Below are 23,743 nucleotides of genomic sequence, written 5' to 3'. Positions count from 1 at the left end.
CGTTTTTGATCCGTTTTTGAAGCACAAAATCCGTGATTTTGTACACGCTGTTCGGCGCGCGCCCTGCACGAGTCCAACACCGGTACCCACAGGCGGCGCAAGAACGGTGGCGATGCGACGGTTGCGAGGTGTGACGTGAAGGTCGTGGCGGTTGTGGTGAAGCGGCGTTGTGGTTGGTGGTTGATGTTGTGACTGGTGGGGGTAACAATGGCGGTTGGTCCAAAATAAAGATAGTAAAAGAAAAACGGCTATCCTGAAGAGTCGCAGCACGCATAAATGACATGTATTCCCACTAGACAACGGGTTTGGGCCTAACTACACATGTACTTACCGAGATACCTCACCTAAGGGACCTGAATGGTGGTTTGCGAATTTGGTAACCACAACAATATATAGATTTCTGTCAATATGTTTGTCTGTTCGGTCCAGTGCTCCGTTAATACAATGGCGATTTCGATGAAACTTGGTTGGTGGGTTCATACCATGACCTAGTTGTGTGCAAATGAGAACCGTTGCTATGGACCCATCCGTTGCCGAGCAACGGACCTTTGAAATTTTCAAAAACATCTCAAAAATTTATTTTTTCGAAAATCAAAAATCGGGCCACGAGCGACTGTGGGCAGTACATTCAGCCATATTGTCAAAAATTTCCAGCTGGATCCTATGAAAGCTGTCGGAGGAGATAGACTTTGAATGAACCCTGGTCGAAAATAATAAAAAAACGAGAATTATATCTCAGAGACTATGAGTCAGGTATACATGAAACTGGTATGGTAGGTTCATGGTATGTCCAAGTTATGTGTGAGAAAGAACCGTTGCTATGGACGCTTTTTTTGGCGAGTAACGGCTGAAAAACGACTAAATTTGACTTGATCGACTACCCATGTCCATCTACCGGCTTGTCCATTTGTTTGTCTGTGAATAGGATATCTCAAAAAGTTGTGGATGGACTTGGACGAAATTTGGTGGGCAGGTCAGGTGTGCAATAAGGATGAAGATTACATTTTGGTGAAAATCCGAATCCGGATCTGTATCCGAGAATTTTTTAAGTGATTCTTCACCATTGAGAGATAGGGCTATAACTATATACAGCACAATATCTCAAAAAGTTATGGACAGATCTGGATGAAACTTGGTGGGTGTGTGAGAAGGATGAATTGTTTCAATTTTGGTGAACATTTTGAGTGGGGTGGAGGGGTTGCATTGCATTATTTCACAAGGATGTATCCGGATCGTCACCAAAATCTACTCATTTTGACCTTGCGAAACACCCAACCTCTCCACCAAATTTCGTCCGAATCAGTTCCTAACATTTTCAGATATCCTCCTCACAAACAAACAGACAGCCAGGGGTGAATACATAATCTCCGTCCACCTTCGGTGGCAGAGGTAAAAATAGCTCCGCAAAGCGGCCGTAACCCCTCAGCCCATGCATTGTAAAAGGAAGCAGTGATATCACGATGATGCAGTCAGTTGGAGCACGTTGGCCGTCATATCGAAAATCAATCAGACTTCAAGATGGCTACTGTGGCGGCTAGTGAAAATCGCAGCGCGCCCATTTTCGAAAGGATCCTTCCTCTACTCAACTCCAACACACACACTGCAAAAATGCATTTAATTGGACAAGCCAAGCCATTCTCAAAATTGACGAAAACCAATTTCAAGACGACTGCCGTGGCGGCCACACTGAAAATCGCAGCGTGCCCATTTTCGAAAGGAACCTTCCTCTACTCAACCCCAACACACCCTGCAAATATGGATTTAATTGGACAAGGCGTTCTCCTCGAAATTGACGGAAACCAATTTCAAGATGGCTGCCATGGAGGCCACAGTGAAAATCGCAGCGTGCCCATTTTCGAAAACAACCTTCCCCTACTCAACCCCAACATACCCTGCAAAAATGGATTTAATCGGACAAGGCGTTCTCGAAATCGACAGAAACCAATTTCAAGATGGCTGCCATGGAGGCCACATTGAAAATCGCAGTGCGCCCATTTTCGAAAGGAACCTTCCTCTACTCAACCCCAACATACCCTGCAAAAATGGATTTAATCAGACAAGGCGTTCTCGAAATTGACGGAAACCAAAGGTTGACAGACGCCCGGACGGACGCCCAGACAACTCCTGTGACGACAGTACCCCTTAGCCAATTCGGGCTGAGGGGTAAAAACTGAAAAAGTGAAATCTAAAAATCATCTCAAAAGTCGTTCACATGAACAACATGATGTCCCCACTTTTTGCACTGTTGACTTAAATAATGTAGTTATTCTTCACTTACACACCTCCACTCACACACCTCCATTTCCATAAACTCCGTTTTCTCAAACCATAAGGCAGAAATCTTCCTCATTGATTGCAAGGGCACACATGAAAGTAACCGTTGGGGGTTCTGGTGCAATAAGTGGGGGTAGGAAGAGGATTCTTGGGGTGAATGGGGTTAAGGGTCAATAAATGGCATGCAAAGGCATTCTTTCCCAAAATGGCGACAACAGAATGTGCTTTTCATGTTAAATTGTCAGAACTTAACCATCTTTTCTCAATCTCCAAAAAAACCTCTAAAATCTCAACCTCTGGGTTTTTTTTTTAGATGATCATGAACATTAATAAAACGTGATCATGCCCTTTGAAGTCCTTTGTAAGCATATTATTGGAATATCGATGTGCTTAGATCTTTTATTAAAGTAATATTTTCTTCTTAAAAACACATGGCCTGCTTTGGTCACATTTCTTTGTCTCCTCTCTGCTGCACTGTGAAGCCCACTTGTGATTATGGAATGATTGTTGTATTGTCCTGCGATTGTGATATCGTTTCTGTTTTAAAACACTGGCTTTTTTTATGAAGATATCCTGTAAGATTGTATCTGTCAAAGAGGTTGTTTGGTAGATGGAGTAGGAGGAGAGTGGTGAAAGTCATTTAAGCAAGGTACTTGTGCATTCTGTTGGATGTTAAACACCTCACCTGCAAATTGCAGGTCATTGTGTGCTGGCACCATCAGTAAATATAAAACTCACGGTCTGTCCTCTTAGTATCTTATACGTCTGACGAATTATGCTGAGAGAACAATTTGTCTGTGCTACAGCTGGGTCACATATTAAATTCCATCATCCTGTCATTCTCTCCCACTGTACCACAATTACTGCAATGGTGTGCCGTAGAGGATGCTTTCATTAAGGACAACTTTTTTTTCTTTTAAATAACTCCTTGAAGTGCAATATAAGGCGAGGGAGTGAGGGTGGGGTGGGAGGTGGGAAAGAAGAGCGGGCCAAAATGACAGTAGAGAGGTGTAAGAAGCTCATTCATGGCAAGAGAAAGTACACAGCCCAGCTTCAAATCTACCCCTCCCCATCAAACCTTTACATTCCACTATGAGGGGTTATTTAAGAAGAAAAATTGTTGCATTAGGAAGGGAAATGGGGAAGGATAGGGAGGGAAGGCCAAAGTTGGCAAGAAAGGAGAGGTAGCAGGAGTGGGGAAAAAATGCATGGGGCATGCGAGAAAAAGAAAAGGGGGTGAGGGGTCAAAATTCTGCCATTTTCCTTATGTTATGTGTATCCTGTTAGTGTTCCCATCTGAACTCCTGATGCAGGGATCCCAGGTTCATATCCCCTATATCATCAGTTTGTCGATTCTCTACTAATGTCCTTGTAAATTTATAATGTAAAAACTATTAAAGTACAGTGTACCAATGTTTCCTCAAGGCTTTGTCCTGCATGTGAGATACCGTATAAATATAATTGTGGCCAAAAATATTGGTACCCTTGCACTTTTTTCAAATAACTCACGATTTTCTCCAAAACTAAGTTGATATTGACAAAAGTATTTGGTCTCCACAATTCTTTATTTCATTGTTAATGTTACAGAAACATTGTTTTTTTTTATTCAGGACTTAATAAATCCTTTTAAATCAGAAAATAAAAAGAAATGGCATTGACACAATTATTGACACCCTTGACTTGATATTTGGTAGCAGCCTTTGGACAAAATATCTGCAGTCAAGTGCTTCCTATAGCCATGAATGAGCTTCCTCCACCTCTCTACTGGCAGTTTGGCCCACTCTTCTTGTGCAAACTGCTCCATTCTCCCAGATTTGAAGGCTGCCTTCTCCCAACTGCTGTTTTCAGATCTCCCCACAGGTGTTCAATGGGATTTTGATCTGGACTCATTGCTGTCTACTTCAGAACAGTCCAGTGTTTTGTCTTGAACCATTCCTGGGTGCTTTTTGAAGTGTGCTTGGGGTCATTGTCCTCTTGCAAGTCCCATGACCTTCAACAGAGACCCAGCTTTCTGACACTGGGTTGAACTTTGCACTCCAAAATACCTTGGTATTCTCATGATTTCATGATGCCATGCACACATTCAAGGCACCCAGTGCTAGAGACAGCACAGCAACTCCAAAACATCACTGAACCTCCTCCATGTTTGACTGTAGGGAAGGTGTTCTTTTCTTTGAAGACTTCATTTTGTTTTCTGTAAAAATAGTGATGATGTGCTTCACCAAAAAAGCTCTAATTTGGTCTCATCTGTCCACAGAACATTCTCCCAGAAGGATTTTGGCTTGTTCAGGTGTGTTTTGGCAAACTCCAGTCAGGCTTTCTTCTGTCTCTCTCTCTCAGCAGTGGGGTCCTCCTGGGTCTCCTACCATAGAACCCCCTTTCATTGAGTTGGTGACGGATGGTGCGAGTTGAAACTGTTGTACCTTGTGTCTGAAGGTCAGCTTGAATCTGTTTGACAGTCGATCGAGGTGCTCTCTCCACCATTCAAACAATCCTTCGCTGCAATCTTCGATCAAGTTTTCTCTTGCGGCCACATCCACAGAGGTTGGTTACAGTGCCATGGTTCTTAAACTTCCTGATAACATTGTGTACGGTGGACACAGGAACATCAAGGTCTCTGGAGATGGACTTGTGGCCTTGAGATTGTCCATGCTTGGCTACAATCTTGTGTCTTACCTCCTCAGACAATTCTCCAATTTTCTTTCTTTTCTCCATGCTCATTGCGGTACACATAGTGACACTAAACAGCAGAATGACTCCTTTTAGCTATTCAAACTGGATGAATGAGTGATTTTTATATTGCAGGCATGTACAACTCACCACAGGTGAGTTCAATTCCAAAGTAAAGGAGAATCATCTGCTTGAAATCTAAACATCTCGAACAACTTCTAAAAGGTGCCACTCTGAGCCGTTTGAGGATTTCTGTGTGGGATAAGCTAAGATTTAGTCTTTTTTTTCAGCTTTTTGAAATTTTATTCCACTGCAAACCAAAGAAGTTCATATGTGGATACCAAAAGATTTTTAATTTCAACAATTTTCTGGAAGAAATGGTGCATTATTTTAAAAATATGCAAGGGTGCCAATACTTTTGTCCACGACAGTATGTACAGACCTCTCCATGAGCTTTAGGTCATTGTAAAATTCGAATTGGATAATGTGTGACATTGGGGGCTATATTTTTAGTATACACTCAAATCTTGGAGATTCTTGATCTCACACTTCTTCCTTTCTCTTCCTTTACTCAATGATAATTTTTCTTTTCAATTTGACCCCTTCTCCCCTTCTCGACTCTATATAATAAATAGATAATCCCTTGCTTTCTGCACGCGGTGGTTGTAAGATGAGGAATAAAGCACATTGGGTTATCTAAGGCGTTTAACTCGTGCCATGGAAAAATGCCAGAGCTTGCAGAATCTCTGCCAAAGAGCAGCCAAAAGCTTTTGCTGAATCCTGGCAACGGTCCCTTGTAATTCATTGATAAATGTGATGCATTTAGGGTATTCAAGGTGAAGGTCAAGTGTTGTAACTGTCACCTAGTTATTGTGAGATTCAGCTTGTATACATTCCCTGGCTGCCTCCTTTGCCCGCTTCATTTGGTTATGGAAGCGGTGCTGGCCTTGCCTCCTGACGACCCAACAAATGTTTGTCCTCGACCCTTCATCCAATCGAGCTCTGACCTCAGCTATGGAACTTATCTGCTTAATTACAGCAGTTTCATCCACTAATGGCACTACCTTCAGAGTGAATGTGGAGTACAATAAATGTGAGCTGCAGATAGTCAAGGTGGTGTGCGCCGCTCATGGGAAATTGTCCTGCTTCGATCGCACATCCAAATCCAAATCCACGATCCAAAGAACACATCTGCGTTCTTGAATTGTCAACACAAAGTCCATGGATAAGTGCACATATTTGCCTTTTTGTTTTGTGGTGCATGTAAAAAAAAAGCACCCCAAAATGCAATGTTGAGATCGTTAAAGTGTTTTTGCCCCATTGTGTGATAGTGTTGACTGTTAGGTGCAATATATTTATTAAGTACACAAGGAAAGGCCAAAAAATTCCACTGTGTTTGTATACATAATAGATAAATGACCCAAACAAGGATAAGTGAGTAAGTGATGCACTTTATAGAGCAAAAAGTCTTGTTTATGATGCAATGGTAACTTTGGCATAGTAACCCACAAACCAAGAAGCATCGTTAATGAAACTCTTTAAGCACTTTGTATGTCTCCACTGCTTGAGCAACCCTGTTTGTGAATATTTTATGTCATCTTTAATGTCTTGCACGAGGAATTGTATAACTTAAAAGGAAATGTATAGCTGGAGGGCATATGGTCCAGCAGGCCTGCACAACATCAACACCACATTAATCCAGTCTATCAGTTTATCAACTGGGCTGACAGGATGGCATAGAGGTAGAGGTACGCAGACTTCCCTCTAAGCTGTCTTTCCTGGGTTTGAATCCCGACCCAGCTATAAACTGTCATCCCAGTGTTTCCCAGGCAGGGTGATTCATCAATGTGTGCCTTCCCATCTCTCAGATGGATGTTGAATGGCCATCCCATCTGCCAACATTCGTTGGTGGGTGTTAAAGATCCCATGGTATCCTTCGTGAAGAGTAGGTGAGCTATTGCTGACAACATAACCAAATTCCAAATTCCGGCCCTCACCAGCAGAGGCATTACATCAGTGGCACAGCTGCACCTTCAGCCAATGATGCTACCCCACAACCTTGTGCTGTATACGAACGAAGAAGAAGGAAAGTGCAGCATTTTATAATTTTTTTTAAAACCTTTAAAGGAAGAAGCATTTTCTTCAATGAAGATTCAGTTTAGAGATATTGTAAAAAGGTAGCGATAAATAAAGAGGCTACAAGAAGTACAAGTACGGTAGAAGGAAGAATGAGATCCTGTTTTGGAGGGTTTTTTTGTTTTGTTTTTTGAAGCAAGGAGCGGGGATGGGACAACATTGAAGAGACAGAAAGGACAGCATTTTTGGGGGGAAAAAGTCACGGACCGACGAACAACTTCGCAATGCCTCCGATGCAGCACGTGGAGATGGAATTTGGAGAAGTGATGTACAACAATTGATTAATTGTGCAGTTAAACTATAATAATAATGGTAAAATAATTATTTTCTAAATCAATTGGCTAATAGCATTCCAAAACCACCACCGTTTAATCTGAATCTGTAACTTTTTGAAAATTAAGTAATTCATTGAAAAGTTAATAATTAACAAAGGGCGGAGGAGCTCCTTGTGAGCCAACGGCCATCCATATCTAGTGCCCAACTGTGTCTGCGGATGTCCTCCTGCAGTTGGGTTACTTCTTATTAAGAGGTTGGAGGCAGGATTTGCACTCCGGCCACCGTAAAACCCTTTATTCCGCAAAACGCAAAAACGCAAAAAGAAATCTGAAAACCCACTCCGTGGGAGTACCTCCTGTGCAGCTTCCCTTCGCAGGGCAGCTCACCGGATGACGGGATTGGGGCAAAGCCTTCGGGACCCCCAATCTTTGATGATAGGAGGGAAACCACGGGGTAACATCCCTGGGTCAGATTGCGGGAGAGTGTGTCGGAGTGGTGCTGAGGTGTCGTCCACCAAACGGCGGTCTCCTTGGGTTAACCTGAGGCGGTCCCTTCGGGTGGGTGCCTGGAATGTCCTATCCCTAAGAGAGGATGATCACCTGTCTCTGTTATCATCTGAGCTCAAGTGTTTGGACATCGGGATTGCAGCACTCTCTGAGGTTCGGAGACCGGATTGCGGCGAGATAATGGTGGGTGGTTACACGTACTATTGGTCTGGTCGCTCTGATGGTTACCATACCCAAGGAGTTGCTATAGCTGTGTCCAATAAGCTGACCCCAATGATAATTGAGGTAACACCGGTCAACGAGCGTATTATGAGATTAAGGATTCGTCACTCCTTAGGTGTCATTTCCCTGGTCTCTGTTTATGCTCCGACTGAGGCGAGTGATCTCACCGTGAAAGACACATTCTACGCCACACTCGAGTCTGTGGTTGATCAGTGCCCCAGACGAGATGCACTTCTAGTCTTGGGGGATTTCAATGCATCGACTGGAACTGATAGGGATGGTTATGAGGTGTGTGTTGGTCCCCATGGGTCAGGAACTATGAACCAGAATAGCACTAAGTTCCTTGACTTTGCAAGAAGTCATGGACTTAGGGTGGCTGGTTTATGGTTTCAGCGCCCACAAGCTCATCGCTGGACTTGGTATTCCAACGCTGGCGGTGTGGCAAAGGAGATTGACCATGTCCTCATTGACGGTCATTGGAGGATGATCCAGAACTGCAGGGTCTACCGGAGTGCTCAGTTCCTCAATACTGACCACAGGCTTGTTGTAGCAACTCTAAAGCTGCAACTTAAGTCCTGGAGAATGGTACCATCCCAGCCTAGGCTGGATGTTGCCAAGCTCAGGGATGAGAGAGTAGCTGAGGAGTTTGCGAACAGGCTGAGTGGACACTTGGGGGGTCTGGGTGCTTTGGGGGGTCCTGAAGAGTTGTGGAACGCCTTCAAGACCACCGTCCTTGATGTTGCCGGTGGATGTCTTGGAGCTCACCGCAGGGCAAAGAAGAATTTTGTCTCTCAAGGGACACTGGATACCATTGACCAGAGTCGCAGGGCCAGGCTGAATGGCAGAGCTGAGCTGTTCAGGGAGCTGAGGCGTAAAACTGTAGGTGCACTGAGGGTAGACAAGGAGGCCTATGTGCGAGGAATCTGTGAGGGGGTAGAGCATCACCTGTGGACAGGTGATTCTCGTCCCGCTTACAGGGGAATTCGCGCATTACGTTCATCCAAGCCCATCCCCCGGAGCACTGCAGTTCGAGCAGAGAGTGGTACGCTCTTGACAGAGGAGTCTGAAGTGAAGGCCCGCTCGGCTGGTTACTTTGAGCGGTTGTAGCGGGCTGATCCCCCAGTTGTCGAGTTGGACGTCAAGGGTGTTACAATCCCTGTTGCTGACCCTCGAATCAATTGTGGTCCACCTTCGCTTGTGGAAACACGGGCTGCGGTGAACCAGTTGAAACGGGGCAAAGCTCCAGGGATCTGTGGCATCCATGCCGAACTTCTCAAGGCTGGTGGAAATGCTGCACTCGTGTCGTTGCATGCAGTTTTGTGCTCTGCCTGGAACACAGGCATCATCCCAACTGACTGGAAGAGGGGCCTTGTTGTCCCTCTCTGGAAAGGGAAGGGTGATCGCCAAGACTGCAACAACTACCGAGGGGTGACGCTGCTCTCAGTGCCGGGCAAGGTCTTTGCTCGGATAATTCTTGATAGGGTTCGCCACCATCTGCTTGAGCACCAGCGTCCAGAGCAGTCAGGCTTTACACCAAAGAGGTCAACGATTGACCGTATCCTTGCACTTCGTGTCCTCACCGAACGCAGACGAGAGTTTCCTCAGGGGCTGCTTGCAGCCTATGTTGATCTCTGTAAAGCGTTCGATTCAGTGAATCGGGATGTCCTCTGGAGGATTCTTGGTCTTCGTGGGGTGCCACCAAAACTGATCGATCTGATGTCTGAACTCTACTCTGGTACTGAGAGTGCTGTGAAGTGTGGTGGTACCATCTCTGACTTATTTCCAGTTGTTACTGGAGTTCGTCAGGGATGTGTACTTGCCCCCACACTTTTCAGCACTTGTATGAACTGGATTTTAGGGAGGATGTCGGAGAGATCAAGTTGCGGTGCATCGTTTGGGAATGTCAAGATCTCGGACCTTGATTTTGCAGATGATGCAGTCATCTTTGCGGAGACTTTAGACATCCTCTTGGGGGCCCTCGAGGTGCTGAATGAGGAGTCGGAGCCGTTGGGATTACGGGTTTCTTGGGTCAAAACTAAGATCCAGGCTTTCGGTGACATCTTGGATGCTGCTGTGCTGTCTGTGTCTGTTTGTGGTGAGGATGTTGAGGTCGTGGAGAGATTCACTTACCTTGGCAGTGATATTCATGTCTCTGCTGGCTGCGAGTCAGAGGTCAATAGACGTCTGGGTCGGGCCTGGGGAGTCATGGATTCACTGGATCATGGGGTGTGGCGCTGCCGGTACCTGTGCGGGAGGACGAAAGTCCGAGTCTTCAGGTCCTTGGTACTTCCAGTCTTGCTCTATGGGTGCGAGACTTGGACTCTGACCAAGGATCTGAGACGGAGACTTAATTCCTTTGGTACCAGGTCTCTTGGAGAATCCTTGGCTATCGCTGGTCGGATTTTGTGTCCAACGAGCGGTTGCTGAGAGAGACTCGGATGAGATTTGTTACCTGCATAGTCCGTGAGCGTCAGTTGCGGCTGTATGAACATGTGGCTCATTTTCCTGACGCTGATCCTGCTCACCAGATTCTCTCAGCGAGGGAGTCTCATGAGTGGAGGATGCCAGTGGGCCGACCACGTGCCTCATGGTTGCAACAGGTTGACCATCATCTCAAGGAGATGGGGATGGGCCTGGCATCTGCCTGGGGGATGGCCAGACGGAGGCCCCTGGAGTACCGGCGGAAAGTGGACGCAGCAACGCGCTGTTCTGGCACATGCTCCCATACCTGACCTGACCTTAATAATTAATTGATTAATCAATAAGTCAAAAATACCCTTTATAGCCAAATCATTTGTTCACCGTCATGTCCAAATATCATCTTCCGAGCTCAAAAGGTGCCTGAGATATTGCGGAGATGAAAAGGAAATTAATAAATAATTAATAAATCGATAATAATTAAGTAATTAATTGATAAATTAAAAAATACATTTTTGCCAAAAAAACTGGTTCACTATTGTGCCCAAATTTCAGCTTCCTAGCTCAAATGATGACTAAGATATCACACAGATAATCAAGAAAGAAAGAAAGAAAGACAAGCCGGGAGGCGACGATGGTTCGCGGGCATTATTGAACAATGCCACGATAGGTACAATTGAGTTCGTGGAAGCTTTTGAGGAAGCCCTACTGTAAAACCTATCTCTTCTGTCAAAATTGACCAAATCAAATCGGATTTTTTTATATGTTGCACTTATGGACATTACGCACAGCTTCTAGGAAATGAAATTGCGAGAAAAAAAAACGAGAAAAAATAAAAAATAAATGAAAAGTTCAAGTGGGCGTAGCTCCGCTCACAAGGGGCGTGGGAAGCCCCTCATACAAAAAGACACAACTAGACCATGATATCTAGCTTGTGTCCAAGTTTCATCAAGATCGCATCAAACGTCACGGAGCTATGCTCTGAAGAGAGAGTCACAAACAGACAGACAGACACACAGACACAACGAAAATAGTGGTCACTGCTGGCGCCCGTGAACCAAAAACAAACAGAGTGAAAACTTAGTACATCCTTTTGGCACACATCATCACTGTGCACCTTTGGCGTCCAGCGATGATGTCGTGCAGCGCCTGAAGATGCAATAGGTTGGCGCCGTGTTCAAAAAAACACGATGGATCCGGTTCGGAAAACTTTACTTTGATTGAGGTGGAAGGAGCAGGCTGTACAGTAGATTTGACTTACATGTGGAGCAACCTCAAACAGGAAGTGACTGATATAATCACTTCCATGTTTCCTTCTTTATTTACTATTTGAGCTTCAGTGTCTGTCCAAGCTATAACTTTTTCCATCACTTTACTCATCTTCTTAAAATATAATTTGAGCTTTTGTCATCAAAATTTCAACAAACCTTTATGATGAGAATATGGAGAACACAAATCATACTAAAATATGCAATTTGGTGTCGGTCTATTATTTGACTGCAATACATTTGGTCGTCACTTATCCAATCTCAACCAAACTTGACGGGAGTAAGGGTCACATGATGGAGGTTGTAGCGACTTAATTTTCCCCATCCCCAACTGTTTTTTCCACCTTTGGCGAAATCCGTGTTAAGATAGATATTTGTGGCGTTTTTCCAAGGCCACTTCTAACAACAAAAGTAACAACAACACAAATGATAACAGCATAATCTTATAATGCTATTACAAAATAATATTAAAACTGATAATATTCCCATCCCCAAGTGGTTTTTCTTCCTTGGACAAATGCCGTGTTAACGTGTATGGATAGGTTTATTGTGGCATTTTGTGGGGCACCTCTACAAGAAGTAAAAAAAAACATTTATAAACCACAAACACATATGATTAGGCCTACCTTTTTACAGTGGCTGCTGCTGTTTAATACTAAAATGAAAGGGAGGAAACCCGACATTCTTGAGGCCCAAGCCTAGATCGACTGTAATCTATACATTGTATTTACCCCAGAGAGGATAATAACATGACCCTGTCGGGAGTGAGTGTACTAGTTAATACAATTTACACTTTTCTTTGTTAGATGTTCTTTTCGTCAAGTTTAGTTTGAGTACAAAGTTGACGTGGACAAACTTATCATTTTGACGTCATTAAAATTATTATTATTATTATGACTATTCGTCCTGAAGTAAAATGTACCATATTAACCTTGCCTTACTCACACCATTCCCCACTAAAAGTTTGGAACATGCATAATATATAACAGTTTAACTATAAAAGCAATTTGGTTATTACTACTGCAGTATTCTCTTCATATATGTACCCGTGGAAGTTGTATGTCATTGAATGGAATTTCAGAGAAAAGCATTTTCGAGTATACTCGAAGCCTAGCTTTTAAATTGACTGTTTGATTACAGATATGTGATTGTGGGTTTCAAGTGAAAAACATAATTATATCTGATATGAGCCACCCGTGTTTCTCTTTATATGCAGTACTCTCACAGTTCCAGCGACACCCACAGACAGTGAGCACAGAGGAAGGGGGAGTTGCTCGTTTTCAGTGCCAGATTCACGGCCTGCCAGAACCCCTTATAACCTGGGACAAGGATCGCATGGCTCTGCATGAAAGCACTGACGACAGGTAACGGACGCCATCGGTATAGCTCTGCAAACCGCAGGGTCACGCTCACTCGTCAAACGTGAATGCATTTGGTATTGGTTTGTCATGCATTTAGCTCGATGTGTATATTCTTCTTAATATTTACTGATTGTGAATCAGGTACAGTATGTTACAATGCGGTTATTTGTAAACTGATTTCATTCCATTGGAGGCTTTTGAACCAGACCTTTTTTCATCAGCACTGTGTTTTATCCAAACTCTGATTTCAAATGTTTAAATAAATCCACATGATAATTTAGCACACTTATCTAGTAACTGTTTCTTTTTAAAATTCAAAACAACTTCACTGCTATTTGGTCAAAGTGTAAATTTATTGTAATCTACTTTTGTTTATGATTACAATGTGGTGCAGCAAGACAACCATGTTGGGAAAGGAGTAAAATGCCTAGATACTGTAGATATATATATATATATATATATATATATATATATATATATATATATATATATATATATATATACATTTACATATATGTGTGTGTACATGCGTGCATGTTTGTATGTATGTATATATGTATGTATGTATGTATATATATATATATATATATATATATATATATATATATATATATATATATATATATATATATATTTACATATATGTGTGTGTACCTGCGTGCGTGTTTGTATGTATGTATATATGTATGTATGTATGTATATATATATATATATATATATATATATATATATATATATATATATATATATCTATATTTGTTTCAGATTGGGGCGGTTGGGATTACACATTTTTAAAGAAGAAGAAGGCACTTCCAACCAAAAGTAAATAACTAGATCGACTCCACTCATGCTCACATTAGTGGAGTCGATTTAGTTTTTTTACTTTTGGTTGAAAGTGCCTTCTTTTTCTTCTTAAAAAAAATACATTTACAGTATATATTGTTATTGATGTGTGGTCCCTTCCAGTTGCCCGGTACGAAACCAGCGGGTTGCCTCAATGCGACCATAATAGCCAGCTGGTTCAATAGCCTGGGACCAGATCACTTGTTCACTATTGCCATGATATCGTGTTAATGAGGCCACCAAATCAGCCAGGCACTACGTTAATTGGTACCACACACCTCGTCTCTATTTACGGCTGGGCAAAGCCAGAGATGTGTGGCACGGTCTCGTTTTGCGACAGTAATTTACGCAGCCAGTTTGTCCTGAACAACCTTTCCTTAATTACCAATGAATGACCACCATGACCTGAATTCACCCTGAGACCAAATATATTTAAAACTTTTTAAAGTACTTAAACTTTAAACACAGGGCGCTCAAGGTCCGCCAACAACCCCCATCTGGTAAAACTACCAAAATCACGAATCACTGCTCATCTTCACTCTTTCATTCCTCTTTTTTCCCGCCTTTGGAATAAACTTCCTCACTCTATTCTTTCCCATTCTTCCCTCCAGGCTTTCAAAACAGCTGTTCACCACCACCTCTTATCTTCCCCCATCCAAATCCTCGATCTTTTCTACCCCCGATAATCCACCCAAGCCCACTTCCTTCAATTCTTCTGCTTTCCTTCCTGAAAGTCCCTGTAATGTCCATCTTCTCCTCGCCATGTTCCCCGTCCCATCCCCATCCCTCTCCCTTCCACAGTTCACCTGTGTCTGTTCCCCAATGTTTTGTCCCTTCCACTCCCGCCCCTCTTGTCTCATGCCTCCTTGCTGTGAGTTGTGTGTTCGCTCTCATACGAGCCTCGACCAAGGTATACAAAAAAAAAAAAAAAAAAAAAAAAAAACTATGAAATAGTGAAGGAGTGTAGAAATGATGAAGTAAGATGTTATCTTCAATAAGAGATTCCAGTTTTTAGAGAATCATAAACTCTTGTAATATGAAAGCTATATTATTGCATTACTCAATGGCTTCCCAATCCAAACTCATTGAGTAATTCTTCCTTGGCACACACACACACACACATGGCAGGTATACCGTACTGCCTGCGGGAGTATTGCAGATTGCAGGCGTGCAGCCAAAAGATTCTGGGTCCTTCTGTTGTGTGGCTACAAACATTGCAGGGAGGAGGGTGAGCCGCTCCGTACGGCTTGTCGTGGCTGGTGAGTTGTATTGTTTTGCTTGCAGGGCCGATTTGCAGTGGTACAATAGTGTCCCATTTATGGACTCAACCGCAACTGCTTTTTCCCAGAGTTTGGTGTTGGAGGTGTAACCGCTGAAGCAGTCGCTTCACGTAAAGTCGAATTACAGAGTATTCCGAGCGGGATGAATACTACTCATAATATATATTTGTTTTAACATGTGATTCTCATGTCAGTTGTGCAATATTATCTTGAGAACAGATGGCACTTTGAAAGTATGCATTGACACCAATATTGTAATCATGATGATGTTTTATTAATTATACGTGATATTCGTCATTCGATATGGAATGAATGAGTGTGAGACAAATCACTTTAGGTTTATCTCCAAGTTCAATGCCTAATGCATTTGAAAGCAGTTCGCAGTGAAGAATGGCGATATGGTGCCATATTTTAGTCACTTTGGGGAAAGCCCGACAAAATGATGCGTGCACAACACTCAAAACAACACAGACAATTACAGTACATCCAAAGTCATGGATTCTGTCCGATTAATTATTTACAATAAGGGAATGGAAAAAGGGAACTGGTTGAAATGGGTTACAAAACACGAATGGGTCAAAACGTTCGGCGGAATTTCTTTGATGTGCTTTAGGCGTTAATACAAAATGCACAAACATATGGTGTATAAGCACAGCCTCGTTCGCTTCTGAAATAATAATAAATTTTTTTACAACGGGCAGTGTATCGGTACGGAACGCTGGCGTGATTGCTCTTTGCCTCAAAAAAATTAACAACTCAGGTTATGTCATGAAGCCAAAACATGGCTACTGCTTACGTGCATATATAATACATCATGTTTATATAGCTTGGAGAGATTCCATTTCCACTGGGCCATGAAGGAATTATACGATAGGCTGAAAAGCTTGAAGCCTGGGGCCTACTCAAACTGTATGCCTCAGAACGCCCGAAACACCGATGCACTGCAACCTTTTGACATTTGATGATGTTTTTAATAGTCACTTTTTGGTCTTTTTCACACTGAAGAGAAAACTTAGTGGGAAGTCATGGCGATTGTAAATATAACACTTATGTTTGGAGCTATTTTACCTCATGTCCCACAAAGCCTATTATTTAATTATATTGGGTTAGAAAAAAAATCGCTTTTTCCTAAAAAAAAAAATTCCGATTTCACTCTAGATTTCGACATAATTATTTAGGCCATGAGTTCCGATCGTCAAATATGGAATTGGATTTCGAATATCAGCTTTCAAAGCCTTGGAAAAATCACAAATAACTGTCTTAAGATGGATATGCACCTTAACATGGATTTAACCCAAGGCGGAAAAGCCTCTTTGGGAGGGGGGTAAATTAAGTCGCTACAACCTCCATCACGTGACCCTTCGTCCTTCTGTCAAGTTTGGTAGAGATTGGATAAGTAACGACTGAATGTATCACAGTCAGACAGACAAACATACAGTCACCAAATTGCGTACAGTACTTTTGTATGATCATTGCTGATGTTATTCAATGTTTTTTTTCTCCCCTTCGGATTTAACTCCAGCACCTGATTCTCGTGTCATCAAAGATCCAGTAATTGTTTCTGGGCCTCAGAACCTGACCATCACTGTACATGAGACGGCCATTTTGGAATGCATTGCCACAGGCCATCCACGGCCCATTGTGTCCTGGAGCCGTCTTGGTAAGATATGTGCTTACTCAGTTTGACAAGCATTGGAAATGGTTCCACGAATTGCTTTTTTGTGATTTTAAGAGATACTTTAATAAGCCCATGGTTGTTTTTGGATGGAATGTTATTTTAGTCTCTTTGAAAATCCTGTTATTTAAACCACATGTTGTTGAATATACAGAAGCCATGGTAACTGGTTAAAAAAAATTGTGCACACATTCAGGTGCTCATGTGATTTCTGAAACTCTTTTTGTATTCAGCTTTGCTACTTTAATCAGAAAGTGATTACTATTATGAGAGTGGTTCAGTGGTGGAGTTGGTAAATATTTGTTATGTTTCCCACACTGGTGTGGGTTCAATGGCCACTCAGTAGAAGGTTCTTCTCCCTCTGTACGGAGTGGAAACCTGTCCAGGAAAAGTTCTTAGCACGGAAACATGCAGAACTTGCCATGAGTTCTCTGATCATGCTCTGTCCACTGCCAATATATTACATACATACATATATATATATATATATATATATATATATATATATATATATATATATATATATATATATATATATATATATATATATATATATATATAGACATATCACCAAGTTTTCAAGATGAAGAAAAGGAAATTACATTGTGTGATTGTTACACTATGAATTATTGTTGATGTTAATTACAAATTATCATGATAAGATAGATAACTTGGCCTCAGGAAAAATTGACGACTCACTACATGTCTGCAGCTTCATCCCAGTCTATCGGATGAAACATTTCAATAACATACACTAATTCACACAACATCTATTGCTACTTATTTTAGTAGGTCCAATTATTCCTACCTTCTTGCCGGGTCCAACAGGGAAAGCTTTTGGCCTAGGTCATTCATGAACCGGCTGGTCAGGCCTGACATTCAACTGAAGGTGGCAGGAATATGGAATTTATTCAGAGTGCCAGTCGTAGTTCCCTTGCAATTTCTATGATTATCGTTTATTCTAATTTTCATCATTTTGATAATTGCAATAAATTCAGTTTGTGAGAGTTGGCAGTATTGGTATTGCAATAAGTAAATTAATAAGGATTACATATTACCAAAGCAATTTAGGGCAGATCTGAAATGTGCAAGTACTCGGTGCTTCAGTATCAGTACACATGTTGCAGCAAACATGTGTGTCAGAATAGATATGACATTGTAAGTCGCGAGAAATATTTATTTTAAAAGTCTCTCTGTCGAAATCGAAGCTCATATAAGATGTAATGACAGAGGATATTACGTGACTCGTGAAAAGTGGATGGCAACAGGTGTAATGAAAGGGACACTTTAACATCACAGATTTTAACACAAACACTACTCTTTGCTTCACCTCCTTGAAGGGTTTTAATCATTTGAAAGTTAAGTATCTCAATTGGCTCAACTTTAAACGTTTTAAAACTTCCTTTTCACCTCTCACGTTGACATTCTCATGCCTGGGCACGTTTGGTGTTGAATTGTAGGTTATTCAATGACAGTTGCTCCACAAAAGATCTCTTTCTGTTTCAGAGTGCGTAGTTCATCAAACCTGCACCTGTTAGAGGTTTCACATGGATATGTGTGGCGGCATTTCAAATGCTCTTCAAATGAGATTCTCACAATTGTCCAAGAAACTCCAACTTTTTTATTTTTCAAAATACATATTATATTTTTCGAAACTCCAACTCCAACTATTTAGTTGGTTGGAAAATTAATTTTCTCATTAATTATTTATGCTTTTATAGAAATATAATTTAAAGATACAGTGTTTTGGTGCAGAGATGATGCATTATTTACCTTTGAGATTTCTAGTCTGGATTTGATTCCCACCCCAACTAGAAATTGTCACTATCAAATGCCAACGCAAACAGGGCATTGCATCACAGGATCTGCCATCTCTTAGATCATGGACATTAAGCTGGATGTCTTGTCTGCTGGCATTTGTTTGTTGATGTTAAAGATCTCATGATGTGTCTTTTGCGAATAGCAAGCGAGGTATCGCCAACACCCTGAATGAATTGCAAACTCCTGTCCAAATCACCTTCAGTCTGCTGATCAGCCGGTTCATGAAGGACTTGTGTTAGAAACTTTCCCTGGCTAACTCCACGAGAAGGTTGGAAGAATTGGGACACTAAAGAAGTAGTCGTACTTTCAATTAAAGAAAGAACAACAGTTATATCCAGTTTATACTGTCTGATTTAGCCATGATTGGGGGATCACTTGTCATTCATTCTTTGTCTTCTCATTCATTCTTCATGATGAAATGTTGGTTTTTTTTGTTTTTAAGTGATTTCAATATACAGTACTTTTTCTTAAGTGATTATATAGCAGGAAAAATACACTATATATAGGCATATATAGCAAAAAAAAAAAACTATATATAGCAGGATATCTAAAGAAAAACCAGCCTATCAGTGGGATGCAAAACATAAACTGTTTGGTTTGATGTGGGTATGCACGATACCGAATGCCATTCCAGTTACTATTATTACCTCTGACACCGAAGGTGAACAGAAGTTGTGTTTTCATCCTTTTTTGTCTGTCTGTTTGTCTGTCTCTGAGCAGGATATCTCAAAAAGTGTTGGATGGATTCGGACGAAACTTGCTGAACAGGTTGGGTGTGTGACAGGACGAATTGAATCGATATTTGGTGAAGATCTGGATCCAGATCCCATAATTTTTTCAGAGATTCTTCACCATTGACAGATATGGCCAAAAATGATATCTCAAAAAGTTTTGGATGGATTATGACAAAACTTGGTGTATGAGTTGGGTAGGTGACAAGAACAAACCGATTAGACTTTGGTTAAGGTCCAGATGCAGATCCGGCCTATCAGTGGGATACAAAATGTAAAATGTTCACCCTGGCGGAGGTGTGTGCCCTACTGAGTACCGTTGTAGTTAGTAATAATATTTTATGTCTATTGTTGACTAAATGTATTTTTATTGTCTCTATGTGTGGATAGCAAAACAAAGATGAGCTGGTAAGCAGTCAGCAAATCCTCTAAGACTGTTGATTTTCCTATCTCCTGAACCAAAGGTTCATCAGGTTGAAATTCCACATACGATGTGTGTTTGTCCATTGCCTACTAATGTCCTCGTAATTAATATACAAGCACACTGATGTCCACAAATTTCTTTGTCCTGCATGAAACTAATCTACAAGCAGATCACTGTAAGGAAACTTAAATAAATAACTTGAAGCCCTTTCGCTCTTGGGTTTTTCATCAAGAATATGAAATGCTGAACAGTTTCAAGTATTTTGTTTTCTGTCATTTATTTGCAGCTGTTGGATTTGTCTTAGTTATTTTTGTGAACAAAATATGTGCTCATGGAAGAGCGAGATTGTGTACACAGTTATAATGTTGTGTTACTATGTAGTGCAGTGCAGAGGTGGAGGCAGTCGACTTGGGAGCATGAAAAACTCATCTTGCTCGTGAAGGATCGTGCTGAACTGTGGCGGCAGACAGCGAGCACAATAGATTATATCGACAGAACATTGATTGAGGTATGCTAACCACCTTGGGAAGTGAGGAGAAGCTGAAGTTTCAGGCATTCACACTTCGTCAGAGAAAAAGAGGGTTAACACTCCAACAAATATTTCACGCCTGAAACATCAGCTTTTCCTTGCTTCCCACAGCGGTTAGCATACTTCGATCAACATTTTGTGGATACCATCCAGTAAACTTAGTAGCAGCACATATGGAACAAATTCCCATCTGCATCTTATGTGCAGCTCTGCAGATCTCATATGTGTCCTCAGATGTTCCTTGTGTTGATGTTTCCTGTTCGCCATCTGTTTCTGCCCATGTGAAACGTATGATAGATGCTCCTGTTTTCATTTTAATTACACCTTTGTGTCTCATACTTACATTGATATTGATTTTAAATAATTATAGATTTATATGCTACGTAATGAGAAAATAAAGCAGTATATTAAGTTAGAAACAAGGGAGAATGGCTTAACGATTTTAGGAACGTTTTACTGATGTCCTAAAATATAGGTAGAGAGGGAAACATTTTTCTATGGCCTGAGGAACTACGAATGTGATAGGTGGTGATATATATATATATATATATATATATATATATATATATATATATATATATATATATATATATATATATATGTATATATACATGTTAAGAAAAGAGAAAGAAAGAGATGCAAAAAAATTACTTCCAAAGCAGGTAATAGTACACAATTTTTAGATAGTACTAAACTTGATCACAGCTGAAGTTGCTTTTGTAATTTATGATTCAGTTCACTTATTTCACTTTGGATTTAAAGGAGGTTATGGCAATAATACCAGCAGTCAAGTTAAAGCAGGGACAGAAGAAGCAACTCTCAGATTTTAGCCAAAAGTATGATGTTCATGATGGTTTGACAATCATGAATTAATAAATAAGCAGCACTCAGTACATGTGGGATGTATGCTTTAGCCATTAGGGATGGGTACTGAGTATTGTGACCTCCAAGCATGGCTGTAATGATCTTGTATCATTCCAATCTTTCTATCATTTATCTGCACTCACTGACTGCCACCTTTTCCTTTTCTCTCTTGTGGAATTGCCTCCCTGACTCCAATCTCTCACGTACTGCTGTCCAATCGTTCAATATGGCAGCACACTGTTATCTCATGTTCTCTCCTATTCCCACTCATGATCTTTTCTATTCTCAGAAAACTCTTCCCTTCTACCTCATTTTTCTCTATCCATACTAATGTTGTTAGTCTCACCTCTCAGGTGATGCGAGACTATTGAAACATCCCTGTGTGTTTGTGTCTGTGTATGTGTGTGTTCCTTTAATTGTGCTTGTGCTCTAAAAAAATAATGAAGTACTTTGGAAGTTAGTCAAGGTTCCAGCACACAATGGCCTACTCTTGGAAAAGACATTATGTGATCTTTAATAACAATCAAAAAATGCTAGCAGATGGAACACTCCACTTAATGTCCCTTCAAAGGACAGCACACTCGTATGTAAATGTGTGTCATGTGGTGCCGCTCCAGGTAGGAGAGGGTATTACAATTCCCTACCATTTACAGTGCAGTATTCCTGTCCCCACATTTCCCAGTACAGTGTGGTGTTTTGAATTTTGCAGCAAGAGGTATTTTAGAGAGGCATATTGAATTACACGTTTGAATATAAGTATAATAACATAACCCTCCCCCCTACAATCCCCAGGCACTCCCGTGGGGAGCGGGTGCTTCTACTGACCTATAAGTTGCCATTATAAAGTTTGCGCTGTTAGTGTGAGAAATTTCTGAGGTTATCCTGAAGACTTAATAGCTGTGGGCTTTGTCACCACAAGAGCGATGAGGTCCTTGGGTTTGAGTCCTGGGGTTGAGTCAGGATGTTTTCACACATTCCCCATGCAGGAATCTATTCCTGTTCATTACATTAAATTTATGTATTTCTTTCTTCATTTATTGCATATTAAATATATACTATAAAAGAGATGTTTGTCTGTCTGTCAGTCTGTCTCTGTCTGCATATCTGTCTGTCACCTTTTTTCTCAGAGATGGCCAAACGGATCTGCATCAGACGTCTAGAGATTAATCAGTGAGTGTATGGGAGTGTTTTCAGCAAAATATAAAAATGAAAGTTTTGAAAAAACAAATTTGGATTTTTGTTTTTTTATCGCTTTGCAGTGCTTAAGCCTTTGTTGTTATGTGACAGGTAATATTAGATGATCCCCGACCCCATTCCTTTGTGGATGTAGGAAAAGTGTGTTTTAGGCCCCCATAAAAATATTTAAAAATACAAAATTTGATTTCTTCAAAATGCCAACAGGATTAGAACCGCACTGGACAATACTGGGTACCCCTGCGAGTACACAATACAGTAATACCCCAAGATTCGCAGGGGGATACGTTCCTGAAAAATGCCATGTATGTCGAATCCACGAATGTCGGGGCATTGTTTAAATGGGAAAAGGGGGGGTTAGGTTCCCAGTGGTTTGTCATTCATAGAGGAAAATATAAAAATTTATGAACATGAATGCACATGATTACAGTTTCATTAAAAATGCTTATACATATAAAAAAACAACAGCAGGTACTGTTTCCCATTTTTATTCCCAAAGATACGACGTAACTTTTGAGATGAGGATGATGATGATGATGATGATGATGATGATGATGATGATGATGATGATGATGATGATGATGATGATGAGGAGTAGGAATAGTAGGAGGAGGAGGAGTTAGAATCCAGTGAACTCCTCTGAAGAGGATGCAGGTGAGGGCGCTGAAAGCGACGCAGGGTTAGGGTTAGGGTTAGCAGGTCAAGGCAGTGGGACAAGAAGAAAGAATGAGCAGGTGTTGTGGGTATATGGAGGAGGGGTGGGTGGTGTGACCATTGTTTGTGGGGGATGGTTTATGCATTGTTGGTGGGAGGTGGTTTTAGAATTATTTTATGCGTGCGGATGGTGGGGGATGGTTTATGCGTGGCTGGAGGTGGTTTATGTGCAGCTGGTGGAACATGATTTTGGAACTGTTATGAACGCAGCTGGTGGGAGATTTTTGGGCTTTTTGCACCTGTAAAATCCGCGAATACGCGAAACACAGGGCCGCGAATGTAGAAGCGGGTCACATTTTATGAACAGTGAATGTCGAGGTTTCACAGTACCACAAATTTACCCTATTTTGCCATTACATTCCTCTTCACTTTATAACCTCGTTCAGTCTCACAAAAAAAATTGTAATTGTTTGGCTATTCTGTATTTTATGCAAACCACATTGATTTTGTAATTTGTTTTTGATGGAAAAAAAAACTTTCTTTCTCAAATTTGCTTTCTCAGCAGTCATTGTTTTTGGAGAAGTGTTTCATTTCAAC

General features: G+C 41.2%; 1 protein-coding gene across 2 annotated transcripts in view; it reads left to right on the top strand.

Moving 5' to 3' along the window:
* The window catches only part of IGDCC3 (immunoglobulin superfamily DCC subclass member 3), a 121,259-nt gene that overhangs the window by 54,298 nt on the left and 43,218 nt on the right, over positions 1 to 23,743 (top strand). For both annotated transcript variants that reach the window (XM_085848627.1, XM_085848626.1), the window contains exons 3-5: positions 12,987 to 13,134; positions 15,103 to 15,233; positions 16,777 to 16,914. In XM_085848627.1, coding sequence (XP_085704753.1) covers positions 12,987 to 13,134; positions 15,103 to 15,233; positions 16,777 to 16,914 — 417 coding nt within the window. The remainder of the gene's footprint in view (positions 1 to 12,986; positions 13,135 to 15,102; positions 15,234 to 16,776; positions 16,915 to 23,743) is intronic.

The sequence above is a fragment of the Eptatretus burgeri genome, chromosome 12 (assembly GCF_056783735.1).
Source record: "Eptatretus burgeri isolate ZD-2024b chromosome 12, Ebu_testis_v1, whole genome shotgun sequence".
Taxonomy (NCBI): Eukaryota; Metazoa; Chordata; class Myxini; order Myxiniformes; family Myxinidae; genus Eptatretus; species Eptatretus burgeri.
Note: the sequence above shows the minus strand (reverse complement) of the source record. Positions and strands in the feature narration are given on the sequence as shown.